We start from the raw sequence: 21,276 nt of genomic DNA, 5'->3' as shown, positions 1-21,276 counted from the left end.
ATCCCATTTGTCAATTTTGGCTTTTGTTGCCATTGCTTTTGGTGTTTTAGACATGAAGTCCTTGCCCATGCCTATGTCCTGAATGGTAATGCCTAGGTTTTCTTCTAGGGTTTTTATGGTTTTAGGTCTAACATTTAAGTCTTTAATCCATCTTGAATTGATTTTTGTATAAGGTGTAAGGAAGGGATCCAGTTTCAGCTTTCTACATATGGCTAGCCAGTTTTCCCAGCACCATTTATTAAATAGGGCATCCTTTCCCCATTTCTTGTTTTTCTCAGGTTTGTCAAAGATCAGATACTTGTAGATATGTGGCATTATTTCTGACGGCTCTGTTCTGTTCCATTGATCTATATCTCTGTTTTGGTACCAGTACCATGCTGTTTTGGTTACTGTAGCCTTGTAGTATAGTTTGAAGTCAGGTAGTGTGATGCCTCCAGCTTTGTTCTTTTGGCTTAGGATTGACTTGGCGATGCGGGCTCTTTTTTTGGTTCCATATGAACTTTAAAGTAGTTTTTTCCAATTCTGTGAAGAAAGTCATTGGTAGCTTGATGGGGATTGCATTGAATCTGTAAATTACCTTGGGAAGGATGGCCATTTTCATGATATTGATTCTTCCTACCCATGAGCATGGAATGTTCTTCCATTTGTTTGTATCCTCTTTTATTTCCTTGAGCAGTGGTTTGTAGTTCTCCTTGAAGAGGTCTTTCACATCCCTTGTAAGTTGGATTCCTAGGTATTTTATTCTCTTTGAAGCAATTGTGAATGGGAGTTCACTCATGATTTGGCTCTCTGTTTGTCTGTTATTGATGTATAAGAATGCTTGTGATTTTTGCACATTGATTTTGTATCCTGAGACTTTGCTGAAGTTGCTTATCAGCTTAAGGAGATTTTGGGCTGAGACAATGGGGTTTTCTAGATATACTATCATGTCATCTGCAAACAAGGACAATTTGACTTCCTCTTTTCCTAATTGAATACCCTTGATTGGAATTTTGTTATAAAGATGTAGAAAACATGGAAGTACATTTGTTGAGTTTTGAAAACATCCTCAAACCAAATGGGCCAAATGGATTCACCTTCAAAAAAGTAAGGAAGTTCTCTTGTTTAAATTTTTCTCAGTGGTTAGCACAGCATTGCATGCAACTAAAGCCAGTTGTATTAGTCCATTTTCACACTGCTATAAAGAACTACCTGGCCGGGCACAGTGGCTCACACCTGTAATCCCAACACTTTGGGAGGCCGAGGTGGGCAGATTACCTGAGGTTGGGAGTTTGAGACCAGCCTGACCAACATGGAGAAACCGCATCTCTACTAAAAATACAAAATTAGCTGGGCGTGGTGAAATTACATGCCTGTAATTTCAGCTACTTGGGAAGCTGAGGCAGGAGAATTGCTTGAACCCAGGAGGCGGAGGTTGCAGTGAGCTGAGATCATGCCATTGCACTCCAGCCTGGGCAACAAGAGCGAAATTCCATCTCAAAAAAAAAAAAAAAAAAAAAGTGGGTAATTTATGAAGAAAAAGGTTTAATTGACTCACAGTTCCACATGACTGGGGAGGCTTCAGAAGACTTACAATCATGGCGGAAGGTGAAGGGGAAACAAAGACCTTCTTCACATGGTGGCAGGAGAGAGACAGTGAGCGAAGGGGGAAGTGGCACACTTTAAAACTGTCGGCTCTTGTGAGAACTCACGCCCTACCACAAGAAAAGCAAGGGGGAAACCTGCCCCTGTAATCCAATCGTCTCCCACCAGGCCCCTCCTCCAACATGTGGGGATTACAATTCAAAATAAGATTTGGGTGGGGACACGGAACCAAACCATATCACCAGTGATTCTCTAATTGTGATCTGGGAACCCTAGGGGATACTGAGAACCTTTCAGGGAGTCTGGGTCAAAACTATTTTCAAAATTATACTAAGATGTTCTTTGCCTTTTTCAATCTTGTTCTCTTACAAGTTACAAAAGACAAAAAGTTTATTAATGTGATTGTAGATTCCACATTGCAACTAACACTTAGAATTACCATTGTGGAGTTTAGTATAAAGTCAAAGAAGAATATACACAACTATCTGAAAAGGCTATAAAATATACAAATTATTATTTCATTTTCCAAATACTTATCTGTGTAGGGCTAGATTTTCTTCATGTGTGTCAACCAAAACAACATATTGCAACAGATTGAATACAGAAGCAGATATGAGAATCTAACCATGTTCCATTAATTTTCAGACCTGTCAGACAATCCTACCCTTCTCACTAATTTTTTTTTGTTTTAGAAAATAATTATGTTTCAAAAATATGTTATTCAGATTAGTGTTGGTAGTGGGCTTATTATTGTTATTTTAAAAGAAGTTAATAAACATTTTTAAAATTACTGTTTTAATTTCAAATACAGTTAATAATGACAGATATAATCCACTTAAACCAATGTTCTTTAGGGTCTTCAATAATCATGATGAGTGTAAAGGGGTCCTGAGAACCACTGAATAAGCCTTTTAATATTTTTTATGAGTGTAAAGGATGTTATCTTTTATAGTGAAAAATTCCTTTTACAGCATATCCTAATATTAATAGATCTCATGAAAAGCCTATGAACTGGAGTCACCTGACACCCAGTTCAATGCTGTTTCTGTATTTCATGGTACAACATCATATAGCTCAAGACCAATTAGATAATTTCATATTACAAGATCATGGGACCAACTCTGATCTAACCAGTATAAATGAGTGTTGATTTTGATTACATGGGTGAATACAAATATGTGTTAGTTTGGGCTATAAAGCATTTTTAAAGTTTAAGTGTACTTTGTTCCTGATCCTGAAAGATCTGGATATTTCTGGGAAATGCTGTCTGGGAAGTCTTGGCAGTACACCTATCCCAAGGATCTAGTACGGCAACACCATAGCTAAACTATGGATTCTATACTACTTGCCAAAATATATGTTGATGACTGCAAAGATTTTATTGAAAGTCCAGATTTCCTAGCCTGAGGTGGAAGGAACAACATCCATCTTGTCTTTGAGCTGTCAACTCAAAAGGAAAAAGCAGCATTGAACTGGGTATCAGGTGACTCCAGCTCATAGTAGAGAAAGCAGAAAGGTGCCAGTGTGCGTGGAGGCATAGTAAAAAGTGATTGCAGATCTAACGCTGTTGGCTGCCATCCCCCACTCTGCCCCTGTTCACAAATGTAGGTGAGTTCAACCTTTTATCTCTTGGCAGAAGAGCATGGAGTTAGGAAGCAAGAGTCTCATAAGCATTCGGGACTTTCTCAGTTCAGCGTATGATCGGTTGCACACAAAAGTAAGTTTCCCTATCCTTTCTTGTAGGCTTCTGTGAAAGTAAAGATGAGCTTGAAAATGCTGTATTTCATGAACTTCATAATAACAGGATCCACAATTTTTATAGAAAGAAGAATTTGAAGACCACTACTTGTTTTAACCCCAAGAATAACTTGCTAAAATAGGGCACAGAGGGAAAATATGGAACTGAACTATATACATTCTTTTTAGTCATCAAATCAATTGGCAGTGAAATAAAAGATTACACGGAGAAAAGAAAAAAAAAATCCCACCTCTTTTTTTACTTTAAAGGAGGAGGAGAAGTGAGAGTGAAAACTCATCCCTGGGGGTTTAATTGGCTGGCAGTGGCTTCATATACTGCTCACAGCAGCAGAGCCCCATACTTGGCACATCTCATTTAATGTCAATATATTTTAAAAAGCAACTGAGTTTACACGTAGCACCAAGTGATGTGCTGCAGTAAAGAAGCACAGGGGTTAAATTAAAAGTGGAGGAAATACTTGGCCAAAGAAACTGGGAGCAAAATTAGTCTGTAGGTTTTATTTAGACATCTGGCTTTTCTAGAGGAATTAGGATTCTTCAGGTTCTTTCTCATTTGACTGATAGATTTTGCTTAAAATAGACCCTAATATTTATTCCTGTTATGAACCACTGTAGATTATTTTGTTATAATTATATTTCATTAATAAAAATGATAAAATATGTAATATCCAATTAAGAGATCAGCCTATAAACTCTGAAAAATGTTTCTTTATCATCTTATAAAATTACAAGGCAAATCAGGTTTTTTTGACAGCAGCATTCCACTTCTCTTGTGGGTTAAAAATAGCTAAAATTTTTGTTATATCTAGGAATACTATCTGAAATATATAACAATCAATCAAGTTTCATAAGTCCTCCTTTCTTTTTTTCTTTTTCTTTTTTTTTTTTTGAGATGGAGTCTCGCTCTGTCTCCAGGCTAGAGTGCAGTGGCGTGATCTCGGCTCACTGCAACCTCCCCCTCCCAGGTTCAAGCGATTCTCCTGCTTCGGCCTCCTGAGTAGCTAGGACTACAGGTGCGTGCCACCATGCCCAGCTAATTTTTGTATTTTTAGTAGAGACAGGGTTTCACCATGTTGGCCAGGATGGTCTCGATGTCTTGACCTCATGATCTGCCCGCCTCGGCCTCTTGAAGGACTCGGATTACAGGCGTGAGCCATCACACCTGCCCTAAGTCCTCCTTTCAAAGAGGTTACTCCACAATGTTTAAAAGTCTTACTGTTCATATTACCAAGCCATAGATTTTAAAATACTTTATAAATATTTTGTGGTCAAAAACATTACTGAAAGACCATCCTTTCTGTGATCACCAGTTTGGAAAATGCAATTATTCCCATGTGTGCAAAACTGCATAAATACCCAATGCTTACAACTACAATATATTGTGCAGTTATCAACTACTTAGCTTTCATTTGAAGGGTTCAAACAAGTTAGTGCAGCCCCAGTTGGCCAGTGGCATGGTGTAATTATTTGTGGAGCTAATTCTACAGCAAATTTCCTATAGCAAGAGAAAAAGAGGACAAGGCTGCAACTTGTGTTAAATGCCTACCTAAACCAGACAATCCTACCAACTGATTTTGACTAGTGAATCTGTTTCAACTTTGGAAATGAAATTACTAGACTGAATAGATTAGTTTTCTTGCAGTACATTTAGAGAAAAAATTTGCTTCACTTTCATCCACTTCTATTTTTATGAATTGTATAGGTAAGTCCCTGGTGCATGAGACAAAGAAGTTTGTGGCATCTAGCTGAAATCTTCTTTAAGGACTCCCAGGGATGTGGTACACAAAAAAGGGTACCCTATGTCCTTAAAAATATGTACATAGTTTGAGAATTCTATCCGTGGAATAGGTAGGAGATGACAGCTTGTTGTTACTTAATGTTCACAAGTCATTTTTATAAAATCCAAAGCACGGCCGGACGCGGTGGCTCACACCTATAATCCCAGCACTTTGGGAGGCCGAGGCTGGTGGATCACATGAGGTCAGGGGTTCCAGACCAGCCTGGCCAACATGGTGAAACCCCGTCTCTACTGAAAATACAAAAATAAGCCAGGCGTGGAGGCACATGCCTGTAATCCCAGGTACTTAGGAGGCTGAGGCAGGAGAATTGCTTGAACCCGGGAGGCAGAGGTTGCACTGAGCTGAGATCGCACTACTGCACTCCAGCCTGGGTGACAGAGTGAGACTGTCTCAAAAAAAAAAAAAAAAAAAATCCAAAACAAAGATTGTAGAAACAAATACTATATGATCAAAGCCCAGGTATTATTGTCTTTTGAAAGTGTGCAATTAGTCTTTTAAAATGCTCAATTGAGAAAAAATCTGAGCTTGTTCTTATCTCTTAGAAATTACATAATTAGCAGTTTTTCTTTAAAATGGGTATCATGTTGTTAACAAACAAAAATTGTTACATTAGGGAAGACTTTCATATTTATTATATATTTATTTAAACTGAATATGTGTAATCCAGAAGAAAACTAGTTTTAATATCATATTTAAAATAATGTTTTCTATTTCTAGCTTCTTTGACCAGATTATTCTCCCACTTAATTTATTTTATTTTATTAAATTTTTTAGAGACAGTGTCTCTGTCACCCAGGCTGGAATGCAGTGGGATGATCATAGCTCACTGTAATCTCAAACTCCTGGGCTCAAGTGATCTTCCTGCCTTAGCCTTCCCAGTAGAAGGACTACAGGCCTGCGCCACCATGCCTGGCTAATTTTTGAAACTTTTTAAAACAGGGTCTCACTATGTTGTTCAGCCTAGTCTTGAACTCCTGGCCTCAAGAAATCCTCCCAAAGTGCTGGGAACTCCCACATAATTTTTATTCAGTAAGCTCTTTTGAAATTTTAAGACACTTTCACTCAAATTTTTTTTTATTACCTAGTTTACATAACGATTACTTTCAAATTTTTACTTCTTTGGAGACTCCTTTGTATCAAGCTTCTCTGCAGAGCAGACTGCATGGAAGTTTTTAGGAGGGTCAGAGATGGGAGTATAGGAGTAAAGAAGTTTGTGTCTATCACACCCTTTGTGCTAAGCAACTTTGCAAAGTGGGGGCCCTGTATAGAGAAAGCAAAACAAAATTTCCCATATAATATCAGGTCTGGTCCACAATTAGTTGCAGAAGCAAAGGCTCCTGCACCTTATTCGAAGGACTCAAGTCAACTAATTGGGTCTGCAATTAGCCTCTTTGGTTGCAATCAATTACAAGTGCAGTTTCTGTGTGTGAACTAATTTTATGTGTAAAAGCAGTCTCATCAAAACAAAAGCCTAACTTAGAATGAAATTCAGATCTGTCTTACCTCACTTAGATCCTAAGAAGAAACAAATTTCTTTCATGAGCCATGAAGAAGACCAAAACTAAAAGGCTCTGTGCAATGCAAGTATTTTCTTAACCTTCTGTAAGTACTTAGATCTAAGTACTCCAGAGTCTAGAAAAGATTGCCTTATTTTATTACTGATATTTTACTAATTTAAAAATAATTATATTTGTATAACGATTTAAACGTTTTTTCTTTTCATATTACTGTTTAAATGTGTTATACTTCTACACTACACATAAGTACACAAACTGGTTATGCTCACATATGAATATGAATAAACCGCAATCCAGAATTCTATTATAACAGATCACTTAATGCATTGCTCTACTTAAAAGACTTTAACAAAGAGCTAATATGTATGTAACAAAGAGATTCAATGGGTTGTGCTGCTTGTCAAAACTCTTACCAAGTCAGCTTAGGAAATCTGACCTCACCAAGGAAATTTAACACACTAGTGAGATGCAAAACAAAACAAAACAAAATAAGGAAGCAAACAAATCCCAAACATGTTGACAGTAGCTCATGTTTTAAAAGAAACTCCAATGTAAATTTCTGAAATTCCCAATGTCATTTTGGCACATCTTTTTTTACCAGTGTGTTTCAGACAACAGCTTTTAAGTTCCCCAATTCATAAATGTAATTAAATAATTACATTAGTGCTAATTAACATGAAACTGCAGATTATTTAAGCGCAAAAAACACTATTCAACTTCTTAATTATTCTTGTTCACACAGCATTTCCTTTTGCTCAGGCGCCCTAGGTGCAAATAAAGCATCCCATCTGCTCGTAATTAGAACTAAATAATTTCAGAGAATGTAGCTTATCATTTTGACTGCACATTTGATTAAAAACAGTGTACAAGCAATATCCTGGCTTATTGGCGTAACAGCAACAACACATACAAGCCTGTGTTCTTCTATCATTAAAGAAGATCGAAAACATTATCTGTTATTTCAGGGGGAAAAATACAACTTTTTAGTTCATTTCATACAGATGAAAGCGAATTACAGCAAATCACCTCTCCACTGAATAGCAGCCCCCACATAATGACTTTATTTGCTTAATCCCCAAATTAAACGCCGTTTCGAGCGAGGGCCCTGTGTTATTACTCTCATCATGTCGAGAACATTTTCCTGCCGAGACCAATTTGAATAAAACAAGGGGCCTTCCTTGAACTCAATCAAGGAGCCATAATGTGGTGGGTAATAGAGGTTGCTGATAGATTTGCAGGCAAAAGTGTTATACCTAATGATGGGATATGGATAATAGTCCTCCTGGAGGTCCTGATGCGATTCCAGTTGGCTGCCAGATGCTAAAAATCAAGAAGAGCATTGATCAGTGACAGGAAGCTGTAGTGGATTCATCTAGTCAAACTTCAGCTGTTTTTCCACTGTACAGTTAAGCCAGGCATAAATTATATTAATTGATTTAATTACATACTTAAAACATCTTCCCCAATTAATTTAATTAGGTGGCTACATGATGCTACTGGCAGGGGAAGATTAGAGGCAGCTCACTTAATTAACAGAATATGAATGAAAAAAAGAGAAAGCAAACATAAATGAAATTGTGAGCACTAATTAAAAGGCTGTCTGCAAACTTAAATACTTTCTGACAAAGTGGTGACAGCAATGTAGACAAGAGAGGATTTTTTTTTTCTGAGCAAATTAAAGTGCCAGAAGCTATATATAGGGAGAAAAAGTAATGCAGTTAAAACATTGATTTTCTGACAGAACTACCATAGTCAAAATGAAGGGACTTTTTTTTTCTATAGAAAAATTGCAACAGATTTTGCAGGCACGAAAGCCAGATTCTTGATTAGGGCTAAACTATGATGCACAAATGTGGGGTTTGTGCATCATACATTGAGGGGAGTGAAAGGCGTGGGAGTCTGACGCAAGGAGGGTAGTTGTAAAGAGAAAGGGAAGATAAAGAGACAACTTATTGCAACCGCTCAAGCACGAAATGTTTAGAAAAAGAGGTCTGCCTTAACAGCTGGCAGCCTTGTGCACCTTGGCTCGAATGCGGAAATTCTCCAGGTGTCTCTGACGTGATTCCTTTAGTATCTTCTTTAGTCGAGTCTTATGGCAATGTAACAGCCAGGCAATGGCAATCACACCTGATGCCCACTTCTGCTGGCGATAAATGAGGAAGAATTTTCTTGCTTTGTAGCATTTCCATGTGGCTTGGATCTTCATGGCGGCCTCCGAATTTCCATCTTGGCCCTTGTACCTTTGCCCTGGAAGATTTATCAGCATTTGGACATGAGCTGGGTCCTCTAACACTGACAGAAAGTCATATCTGGTAAGTTTATTCGTCAGCTCAAACTCTGGAAGGAGGGCCACCAAATTATTGCCTTTTATTTTGACTTCTGGTATTGCATAGTTCCTGAGAAACTTCTCGACGTGTTCCAAGAGAGAAAAAATACCTCCCCAAGCTAAGCTAAAATGTTCCTTGAATGCTAAGAAGTCTGGGGCTGTATTGTCTATGACACCATCATAAATTAAAAAATCATAATCCCACAATGATTTCAGGGCTCTCGAAGGTGTTGTGACTTTCATGGCCTGTGGAAAAAAAGAAATATATTTTAGAAGTGAAAGATATTATGATTTCCTTTAAATGAGTGGTCACAATACACACTACCACATTATCATTTAGTATTCAGTGGTGGGAAGATATGAATCCTAGCACTGATTTAACACACACATGTCATAATATGAAAGTCTGGCTATCATATATCATTAAAACTCATTACCAGATGGATATGTTAGAGATCACTCAAATCTATTAACATTTTTATAAAAGTGTTATAAAATTGTTCAAGGAAACTGGTCATAAAAAATTATGCATTTAGTTTACTTTGATACAGTCACCTGACCCCCAATCTCTGTGATTTAGTTTTTACACATGCACGCATGGTCTGAGAAGCATGTTGCTGATTCCTTGATCATAACTTATCCACCAGTCTGAAACACAGGGCGAAGCCTTTCTTCTCATTCCTTAGGATAACTTCAAATATGCCCATTAAAAGTTGTTTCTGACTTCATAAAAGATCATCACTTTTTAGCATTTTATAGTTCTTCTGCCATCTTCTCTTAATATCCAGAGGTCATTTTTACAAGGAACATTATGTTATATGTTATCACCTTTGTCATTCTTAGGTTTCTCTTGACACGTGTTCTTTTATTCTTAAGTCTGGTTTCTTCTTAGGAACATATCTGGGGCTGTCCCAGGTGGATTAGGATCACAAATCTGATAACAAAACCAAGGGAGCATTTGCTTTTCATTTTGTTTCCATCTGTATTGACATTTTAAGCTATGAAAATACTTTTATTTATAATTGGCAAATTTCTAAGACTCGGATGCTGAGCATTTTTTTTGTTCTCTACACTTTCTATGTTAAAAATAATAAATGCTATTAAAAAATTAAATCAGAGGTTGTTTAGATGACAACAGCAATACATGTCACCCCCACTTAAAAAAAAGGAAAGGGAAATTGTGTTGTGTCAATGACCACTCTGTAACCACTACATTTCAATTCTCAGAACCTATTCTACTGAAAACAGACACTCCGCCCATGATCTAAACATTCCTGATGGCTTGGAGGGGTTAGGGGAGAGGGAGGGTACAGATTTTCAGGCCCTGAGTTCTCGTCAGTAAACCCAGTATTAATTTACTGTAATAATTGTTCTTGCTTAGGTATGTAAGGAATAGATTGTTTTCAATATGTCAGCGTTCTCAGATGTATAAGCCCATCTTTACCAAACTGTAGGGTTATTATTGCTCTTCGCATTTCGAAGAGTTTTCAAAAAACTCAAAGAAAAACCTCCCCAGCAATTTATCCATAACGATTATGCCACAGCATTGTGTTGAGTATTACTATATCAGATTATTCACGCGTTTTCTTTTCTCCGGTCCTGGGCGGCGGAATAATTAATTAGACTGCCATCTCAAGTAAAAATGCTGAAAAACAAGCGTTAAGTCCAAAAATGCAAATTTCCTTTCACTTTAGAAGCAGACTTTAAACAGCAGCGAGCTTTTTGTGTACTTTTAACTTGAGTTGTTATAAGGCATAAAAATGAGGGAAAAAATCTTCTCGCCAAACTTCTATCCCTTTCTGATCTAATCAGGGTGCCAGAAGAGAATGCGAGCTACTTGGTAGATGAAAATAAATTCCTTCTTCTTGGATGGGCAAGAGAAAGATGGAGAAGTAATGCCTCCTTCAGCAGCCACCAGTGCTGGCAGGAGAGGCTGCCACTCCTGGTAGAAGACAAGTGGCACATGTTCCAACAGAAATGGCCTCTATGGCCACATTTCTCCCTCCTTTCAGGAACGGTCTCTGATACTAGGAATTAGAATTCAGAGAAGAATGACAGTGCTTCATCAGTGAGAAATAGACATGCAAAATAATTACAGATGGATATGTATGGAGCTGGCTGGTCCTGCCAGTCACATGTGATTCAGTCAACAGGACTCTGAGACTTCTATAAGAAGGAAAGCTATGGATGGGAGATTTACCAGAGAATCTTGTCTTCTTGGCAATATTCTGAAACTTCTTATCTTCACAGCGAGACATGTGGAATTAGGACCATCTATGAAAATGGGACAACCTTGGTAGAAGCTGAGAAAGGAGAGGACTCATGTCTCTCTCAGACAGTGCCTTTCCATGGGGTGGGTCTAGGGTTTTTATGTACATCAGCAAATGCATTTTAGACCTTCTGAAAGAACAGCCTTGGGTGGCCGTGGGAGCAAAATTTATCAGTGGCTGTTTTAGAACAAAGGGATTACACCTTTCTACCTTCTTCGATGATATTCCAGCAAAGAGCTGCTCTCAAAGGAAACATACCCCTGGACATCAAACAGACCACTCAGGCACTGGGAAGCTATGGGTTTGGAGTCAGCTAAAGCATAACTGTAGTACATCTGTCACAGAGAATGCCACACTTGGGAGCACTTTAGACTTGGAGCAAGAAAAGACATGCCTCTCAAGAGAAAGCCTTCCCAAATTAAAGCAGTGCATCAGCATTGTGAGATCCATTGAGCAGGTAAAGACAAAGCTACTTCACAGCCTGCTAGGAATAAGAGCCCTGATTAAAGGTCATGCCATGCTTCAGGTTCTGGCTCATTCTGTTATTCTTTATTATCTCTGTGAACTTGTCTACTATTATTTGTTGGCTTTCTTTCTTCTTTCTTTCCTTCTTTTTCTTTTCCTCTGCCTTCTTTCCTCCCTCCTTCCTTTCTTTTCTTCCTTCCTCCCTCCCTCCTTCCCTTCTTTCCTTCTTTTCCCTTCCCTCTCTTCTTTCTTTTTTTCTTTTTCCCTTCCTCCCTCTCTCTTTCCCTCCTTTTTTAAGATGTGCTGTACTCCCAATATGATATTACTGACTTAACGGCAATTTTTTTTCCTTCTAGCCAAGAAGGATTTCTGTCAAAACAATGTATTCTCACCTGGTCCTTCTTGGGTCACAATCATACCTTTGCGAGATGCCTGTATTCACTAATTGGCCCACACAAAGCCCAAACCTGTGGCCTAATTATTAGCATCTTGCTCTAACTAACTAGCTGGGAAATGTTCTTCGTTTGCAAAGTATAATCGCTAATTAGATAACTTTAAGAGTTTCTGGAGCAGTTATTTAGGCAAAATTCTAAATCCAAAACAAAAAACAGGAAAGCAGGATGATGATTACATATGTTAGTAAGTCACAGACGTTAAGCAAAAAAGATAGACCCAGTGTTGCATTCTAAAATTTAGAAATACTAGCTGGATGTGGTGGTGTGCACCTGTAGTCCTAGCTACCCAGTAGGATGAGGTGAGAGGATTGCTTGAGCCCAGGAGTTCGAGGCTGCAGTGAGCTATAATCACACCACTGCACTCCAGCCTGGGTGACAGAGTGAGACCCTGTCTCTCAAATAAATAAATAAATAAAATTTAGAAATAACTACCACAAAGAAAATCACATTTCTAAGACAAATGTCTTTATGAAAAATGTTCTTTTCATTTATGTGGACAGTATGTGGGTGTGGCATTAAACTGGATCCATAATCAGATACAGGCAGGATCTCATAGTGGCAAATGGCCAAGTATTTGGGATAATACCACATGGATATCATCTTTAGAGAATGATAATTATTCCATTGCCTAGAAGGATAGACTAAATTCCTTCTGAAACTAAAAGCCAATGTTCAGTTTCTCAAATACCCAAACATATCCATTAGTAATTAGCCCAGGCAATTGCACTGTGTGAAAAAGAGTAAGTTCTTTCTGCACCTTATGGCTCTAAATGAGAGTTTGCATTTAGAATATGAATGGAATGTCCCTCAGAGATGGAGTCCTTATTCTTTTTCAAAGACCAGGGATGCTATTTGTCTGACCCTGCTTTTAAATTGTGCTAAGGGTCCACAATGTGTTGAGCTTTCTATAGAATAAACATCAGGACCTCAGCTGGCTAGAACTGTTCAAAAGACGTACGTGATATTCAGAGAGACTAGCTGACCTAATTAGCAGTCCGGAATTCAGCATAGTCACAGGCCTGAATTTTAGAGGACAAGGGAACTTGAAGGTCACCGGCCTTGCCTTTTGCTCAATAGGCTATTATGGGCCCAGATAAATTAGCCTTGGCCTTAAGTCCAACTAACCTGGGTTCAAATCCAAGCTTTGCCAATATCTGCTACATACTCTTGGGCAAGTTACTACACCCTCTGAACCTCGATTTCCTTATCTGTAAAAATGAGAGGTCCCTGCAGAGCTGCTATGATGATTACAGTATGTGTCAAGAACCTTTAACAGTGCCTTAGCCCTAGTCAATGTGGTTTTTACTACAGAGAAGGAAACTGACGCTCAGAGAGGTTAAATGACTTGCCCAAGATCACAAAGCTAGTTGGCAGATCTTAATTTCTAAGACAGTATTTTTGTTACTATAAGACAAAATTCTGTTCCTAAACAACCCAAATCCATATATAACCAAAGGAAGGAGAATAAGTACTATAAGAAGTGTGTCTTTGCTACTCTTCCATTTCCTTTCATCAGCCCCTCTTCCTTCCCATCGGGTGCTTTCTCTTCCACACCCTACCCCATGCTGACCCCTACCCTCATACCACCAGTGCCCACAGCCTAAACTGTCTAGAACTCTCTATATGGCTCCTTACTAAGCTGTGCTCTTCTTAGTCTTCTTTCTACCACCTTGTACATCAGAGCCAACCTGGCCTTGATCTGCTGTTTTTTTCTTTTTCTTTTTAAAAAACAAGGATAATTATTATTTTTAGAGACAGGGTCTCCCTCTGTCATCCAGGCTGGAGTGCAGTTGTGTGATCATAGCTTGCTGCAGCCTCAAACTCCTGGGCACAAGTGATCCTCCCACCTCAGCTTCCCGAGTAGGTGGAACTACTGGCACATGTCATGACACCCATCTAATTTTTGTAATTTTTTTGTAGAGATAAGGGTCTCGCTATCTTGCCCAAGCTGGTCTTGAACTCCTGGTCTCAAGCGATCCACCCACCCCAGCCTCCCAAAGTGTTGGGGTTACAGGCATGACCCACTGCACTCAGGGCATTTTTTCCTATTTGACAGGCTGGAAAGCAATTTGTTAAACTAATTCCTATCACTGTGCTAACGAACATAACATAGTGTGGTGTATTGGAAGCAACAAGACCCAGAATCTAGTCTGTTACTACCTTCCTCTGTGGCCTTGGGAAGCCACTTCTGTGGGTTTCAGTTTCCATTAAGAGATCACTCAGGGCACTTCTAATTTTGATACCCTATGCCTCTCTGACTTAATGTGTCACCCCTCCAGGGGTATTGGCTTTTTAATAAACTTCTGGAGCCAGTAAAGCCATCAAATCAAAGGCAACTATCTCCAATGGCATCACTTTATGCACCATGAAAAACACATGGGGGATTTTTTTCCTATTCTATTTTTTAGATAGAAAACTCTAGTAACTCTGAAATCAAAATAGATGAACGACTGCCCACACCACCTAATGGTAAAGGTGGTCACGGGGAGAGAACCCCAAAGAGTAGTGTTCCAGTGTTCTGGGGCCTGCAAGTCAATGGCTCTCAGTTCATAATATCTAGAAACTGTCTAAGTAATCCTTAAGTGCCAATTAAAAGTGAAAGTCAGAGTCTTTAACCTTTACAAAGAGAATAAAAGGCAAAAACAGAACTCATCGAGCAGAGACATATAAAAGAAGAGACTTGAGTGTAAGGGCCACTCAGATCAGCAACAATTTTCTAGGAATAATTTCTGCAATTGCTTTGAAAGGTGTCTTTATTCAAATGAGTCTTCCTGAACTCTGAAAAACTTCCTGAGGAGAAAAATCCCCATCCTTTGATGCATTCTCATGGAACAAAAACACACAATGGATCAAAATCTGGTTGAAGATCAAACAGAACAGAATCAAGAAGATTTTGTAAATAGATGGTCTATTTTCAGTCAAATGTGAAATTTCCTTCTAGAGACACATTTCATTTCACTGCTGCATTGATTTCATCTTTTCTGTTACACCTCTAATATTCTCTGAGAAAATGTGACATAGTTAAGGACCACTGGGGACAATTATGATGGTTGGGTTGAACCTGCTGGGGATGTGGACAGGAAGCCTGACAGGATGGGAATCAAAAGCAGCCTGGATTCCCAGATCTCTGAGCAAAGACACATCATAATTTTCTCTACATGTATGAGAAAAAGAGCAAGCCTCAAAAAGGACTGCTATTATCACCAAAGTAAAGCTTGACATTCCAATTTTCCTGAGAAAAATGTGGGTCTAGTATGTTCCTTGATCACAGATCACTAAAGAATACTTGCAGAATTCCTACAGAGCTCCACCTTGTCATATTCTCTATACCTATGTATGTATTCTTTTTTTGTTTTTGAGACAGAGTCTTCCTCTGTTGCCCAGGCTAGTGTGAAGTGGTGCAATCTCAGCTCACTGCAACCTCCACCTCCCAGGTTCAAGTGATTCTCCTGCCTCAGCTTCCCGAGCAGCCAGGATTACAGGCACACGCCACCACGCCCGGCTAACTTTTGCATTTTTAGTAGAGATGGGTTTCACCATGTTGTCCAGGCTGGTCTTGAACTCCTGACCTCAAGTGATCTGCATGCCATGACCTCCCAAAGTGCTGGGATTACAGGCGTGAGCCACCGTGTGTGGCTTCTATACCTACATATGTATTCTGGTTTATTTTTTCTTTATAGCACTTATCTCACTCTTTGATATTATATTAAATATCTGATTATTGCCTCTCTCACTAGAATATAAACCCCAAAGGGGCAAGGACTAGGTTTGCTTTGTTCATTGCTGTGTCCCCAGTGCCTATCTAGTACACTGCCTGGCACACGGTAAAGGTCAAAAAGGATTAGTTGAATGAATGAATGTATGAAAGTGTGAATACTAAAATTTAAGCTTATAGCCAGTTGGACTGGGTTCACAGCACAAAGCTGTTCTATGATCATACAAGTTATTTGCAAACTTGCAGCTTGAGTTTTGGAGCACTAATGCAAAGTTTGGCTACTGAGATACAAAAATGTCCATACCCTTTGATCAAGAAGTTCCACAGGCTAGGTGTGGTGGCTCATGCCTGTAATCCCAGCACTTTGGGAGGTCAAGGCAGGTGGATTGCTTGAGCCCAGGAGTTCCAGACCAGCCTGGGCAACAGGGTAAAAACCCATTTCGACAAAGAAATGCCACAAAAAAAAAAAAATTAGCTGGGTGTGGTGGCATACACCTGTAGTCCCAGCTACTCAGGAGGGTGAGGTGGGAGGACAGCTTGAGCCCCGGCAGGTTAAGGCTGCAGTGAGCCACAATCGTGCCACTGCACTCCAGACTAGGTGACAGAGACAGACCACATCTCAAAACAAAAACAACAATTATTTGTTAATAATGTAACATTTATAATTTAATGTCAAGCAATAGGATAAAAAGAAAATTATGGTATATCTTTAATAAAGAATATTATAAAGCCACTAAAAATGTTTTATGAATTTTAAATCATATATGTAAAGGTTTATGATAAATTGTTAGATGAAAAGAGTAAAACCACAGTTGAATATACGGTATAATAACAACAAAAGAATATGCCAAAGTTTAAATAGTACCAAAGGACTGTGATATGGGGAAAAAAATCCTTCTATACTTTTTTTCTCTTTTCTGAATTTTCCAAATTTTCTATGAATGATCAGGTCACAATTTGATCAATGAAAGAGATAAAGTGAAAAAATAAAGATTATCTTGTTGGCTGATAATTTAACCTTTTTTCTGTTGTATATAAGCAAAATTATTAATCACATGTAATAAAAATGTTCAGTTAAGACAATGCTATGAAAAGTAGTAAAAACAATCCTTGTAGTTTTTCTCAGTAATTACAAGAAAAATTGTTCCACAAGAATTTCAAAAAAATTGTTTGGCAAATAAAACTATATAATTTCAATTCATTTGGAAAGTTTAATGATGAAAACGCATAGGTGAGGATGGCACTTTCTAACGAATTAGAGAAAATGGTAACTGTTTTTAAAAGATTCTACATGCAAATCAAAGCCACAATGAGATACCATCTCATAACAGTCAGAATGACTATTATAAAAAGGTCAAAAAATAACAGATGCTGGTGAGGTTGCAGAGAAAAGGGAATGCTGATACACTGCCAGTGGGAATGTAAATTAGTTCAGCCATTGTAGAAAGCAGTTTAGTGACTTCTCAAAGAACTTAAAACAGAATTACCATTCGACCCAGCAATCCCATTATTGGGTATATACCCAAAGGACATTCTACCGTAAAGACACATGCATGTGTTATGTTCACTGCAGCACTACTCACAATAGCAAAGATATGGAATCAACCTAAATTACCATCAGTAGTAGACTGGATAAAGACAATGTGGTACATATATACCATGGAATACTATGCAGCCATGGAAAAGAAAGAGGTCATGTTATTTGAAGCAACATGGATAGAGCTGGAGGCTATTATCCTAAGCAAAACAACACGGAACAGAAAACCAAATACTGCATGTTCTCACTTATAAGTGGGAGCTAAACATTGAGTACACATGGACACAAAGAAGGGAATGACACAGGGGCCTACTTGAGTGTGGAGGGTGGGAAGAGGGTGAGGATCCAAAAATGAGCTATTGGGTACTATGCTTATTACCTGGGTGATGAAATAATCTCTACACCAAATCCCCATGACACACAACTTATTAATACCTATGTAACAAATCTGCGTATGTATTTCTGAACCTAAAAGTTGAAAAAATAAAAATTAGGCTGGGAACTGTGGCTCACGCCTGTAATCCCAGCACTTTGGGAGGTTGAGGTGGGCAGATCATTTGAGGTCAGGAGTTCGAGACCAGCCTGACCAACATGGTGAAACCCCGTCTCTACTAAAAATACAAAAAAAAAAAAAAAAAATTAGCTGGGTGTGGTGGTGCATGCCTCTAGTCCCACTTACTTGGGAGGCTGAGGCAGGAGAATCGCTTGAACTAGGGAGGCGGAGGTGGCAGTGAGCCGAGATCGCGTCACTGCATTCCCACCTGGATGAGAGAGCAATACTCCATCTAAAAAAAAAAAAAAAAAATCAAGATTTGTGTTTTTTAAAAAAGATTCCACAGGGTTTTTTTTGTTTTTTTTTGTTTTTTTTTCCGTGTCTGGATTTTTCTTTTCTCTTCTTCCTTTAAGATGGTAAGTTAAATGAAGTTTTATGAGAGAAAATGAGTCTAAAAGAGAAAAAAATAGCTTTGGACTTGCTTTTGAATCTCATTTTGTATCTCCAGCTTGCAGAGCTCTAATTCTCTTAAGACCTGCCCTCTCTCCAACCCTTTAGGGCAAGACAAGAAAGGAGACTAAATTGTGCTGGGAGCAAAGTCAGCCAGTGAGGCACCCTGTGCCCTTTAAGAAGTAGGCTTATTCCCTCATCAGCTATGACATGTTAAAGCCAAAACTGCTGCTAGATATCATCTAGTGGTTTTGAAAGTATACATTTTAAAGCCTCGAACACTTTGTTCAAATACCATATAGTTTGATACTAAAGAGGTAAAATAGAAAACCCAGGTGTGGTGGATATAGGGGCCTACAGCCCCCTATTGCTAGGAGCTTTTGCTTCTCTTCTTTCCCTGGGGCTATGGGGTGAGGATTTCCTGGGGCTGTAGGGTGAGGATAGGGAAGCCCCTTAAAAACACTGATTTGATCCAATCTCCTTTTTATACAGATAGGAGGAAATGAGAGCAGATAGAGGCAGTGATATGTTTAATGTCACACATATTGCCTGATTAAAACAGTTCAGCTGACTCACCCATAAAATAATTACAGTTTTCTAAATGAGAGGATCAGAAGTATACGTTGGGAAAATACTAAAGAAAGTAACAATTGAAAAGAATGACTAAGAGAAGTGAGACCCCAAATTTGAGATTACAATGTTATCACCCAAACCTATTCTTTCTACACCAATATAAAGTTTATAACACAAGGATGGCTTAGGAAACAGGATTTTCTTTTATATTTTTCTTCAATTTGGATTTTTTTTTTTAATTTGGAGATGTTTTGGAAAAGTTTTAAACACACAGAGAAGTATAGAGAATAATATAAAAAACTACCATGGACACATTTTAGTTTAATTTTTCGTCATCTTTGCTGTATATATACGTGTGTGTGTGTGTGTGGTGTGTGTGCGTATACGTGTGTATATTATATATATATAAAGTTAACATCCTCTCTGTATTTCTTTTCATTCTCCTTCCTCTTTCTTCCTGTTCCCAGAAGCAAACACACTCATGAATTTGGTCTGTACTCCTATAGTAGAATAAATATTTGTTTGCTTGTTTCATCCATAAAATAGATTTTATTATCAAAATATTAATTAAAATTAAGTGAATCTTAACATAGTTTTTATGCTTGCCTTAAGATAATAAAAAGATTTATTTGCTGACAGGCAATTTTAACAACCTCAAACCTTTGAACTAGATTCTTGAAAATAAAGATGCCTCAGATTTATTGAAATAATGATTACAAACTCTACTATCGTTTTTTATTCTTCAGATCCTGTGCAAAGCCTGACTGACTTAAACTTATTCAATTTCTTAAATTGGGTTTGGTTAACTGAGCTATAAGATAGAAAAGGCTGTTAAAGTCGGAGCCGATGAAAGCAGACACAACAGCAAAGGTGGTAACTGCTGTCTGTTATTGAAGAAAACAATAAAAGACACAGAAGCTGATTACCTGTATACATGGTATTGAATAGAGAAAAGATTAAATTATATTAGTTAGGCAGAAGTGTAATATATTTTAGAAATGTAATAAATGTAATATGTTTCCATAAAAAATGATTGATATTTACAAAAATTTCTAATGCTTTGGGGCTCTGGTAGTTACATAGTCCAGTTTTGTATGTTGGCTCTGTCATTTACTAATTGGATGACTAATTGAATGATAATAGTGCCTATTGCACAGAAATCCTGTGAAAATGAAGTGAGATAATCCACTTAAGACATTAGGAACAGAGCCTGGCAAAGAGTAAGCACTCAGTATATGTTAGCTGCAAGTAGCAGGAGCAGCAGCAACAGCAGCAGTAGTAACAGGAGCAGTAGTAGTACTATTTGAAAAGCTGACCCATGTGGAAGCATTCATAACCTGGAACAGGCAGAGAGTACAAACTCTGGAACTTCACTCTGTCAGCTGGATCCTTTGCACCCTTTTACCAACTGAGTGGGCCTGGGGACAACTGCAGCACATAGGTTCTGCCTGCTATGAGGGTTCAGTGGGTATGAAAGATGCTTAGTGCCATGCATGCAGGACATGCTCAGTCAACATTAGCAGTTACAAATATTCCAGATAAATAATGCCTTACTGTTCGTAAACACATCCTATTTTTAACCTGCAGAATCAAGCTCACACTTTTCTCACAGTAAGACGTCAAGGGACACAAGAGGAAGGATCTAATTGCACTGATTAGTTTACCAAGGAGCAATCTGTCTAGGTACAGAGGGACTGTATGTAATCATTGATGTAAATACAGCTCTATCTAGGCACAGCTCTGCAGGAATAAAATGTAACCCCAAAGGTGGGCTCTTTTTCCTTGAAAGCAGATGGCTAAGATCCCTGTGAAATTCTTACTGATAAGAGATCACCAAGAAAGGGAGGCCTAGAAGATGCTCTTAATAATGGACCAATGAGTTATGATAACAAGTACTTTTCCAAACACTTTCACACACATTAACGCATCTGATCCTTGCAGCAACTCTATGTGAAGGAAGGTATTATCCTCATTTGTCAGAGGAGGAAAGTGAAGAGAAGAGAAGTCAAGTGACTTGCTCAAAGGAGAATCCGGTGCGTTCCTCCTTCAAGTTCAGGACTTTTATTACCCATGCATGGCCTTGTGGAATGTTCCTTGCTGGCATGTACTTGCCATATTGTGGGGGCTATTTCATTTTTCCAATGTTTTTGTAACCTTAGTTGTTAGGATTAGCTTAACTCTAAATCCCATCTGTACTACAGCATACATGCAGTATGTTGCATGTGTGTGTGCATCCTATATGCATGCACACATATAAGCACGTGCTGGGGGACAACTGCATTTATTTTTCACATTTTATTTCTTTTTAAGTGTACTTTTAAAAGATGAAAATCT

General features: G+C 38.4%; 1 protein-coding gene across 24 annotated transcripts in view; it reads right to left on the bottom strand.

The window, feature by feature from the left end:
* IQCH (IQ motif containing H) overlaps positions 1–21,276 on the bottom strand; it is a 247,385-nt gene that overhangs the window by 122,406 nt on the left and 103,703 nt on the right. For 21 of the 24 annotated variants that reach the window (XR_008513644.1, XR_008513645.1, XR_008513646.2 and 18 more), the window contains 2 exons: positions 8,679–9,230; positions 7,912–7,978 (listed from right to left, as the gene is read on the bottom strand). Coding sequence is in view for 19 of the 24 variants with exons in the window: in XM_002825584.3 (XP_002825630.2) it covers positions 7,912–7,978; positions 8,679–9,230 (619 nt within the window). In the remaining 5 variants the exon portion in view is untranslated. Of the gene's footprint in view, positions 1–7,232; positions 7,979–8,678; positions 9,231–9,812; positions 9,919–18,105; positions 18,212–21,276 lie in introns of those variants that run through there. The other 3 variants (XM_054531608.1, XM_054531609.1, XR_008513649.2) reach the window with 3 other exon arrangements.

Source organism: Pongo abelii, chromosome 16 (assembly GCF_028885655.2).
Source record: "Pongo abelii isolate AG06213 chromosome 16, NHGRI_mPonAbe1-v2.0_pri, whole genome shotgun sequence".
Classification (NCBI taxonomy): Eukaryota; Metazoa; Chordata; class Mammalia; order Primates; family Hominidae; genus Pongo; species Pongo abelii.
Note: the sequence above shows the minus strand (reverse complement) of the source record. Positions and strands in the feature narration are given on the sequence as shown.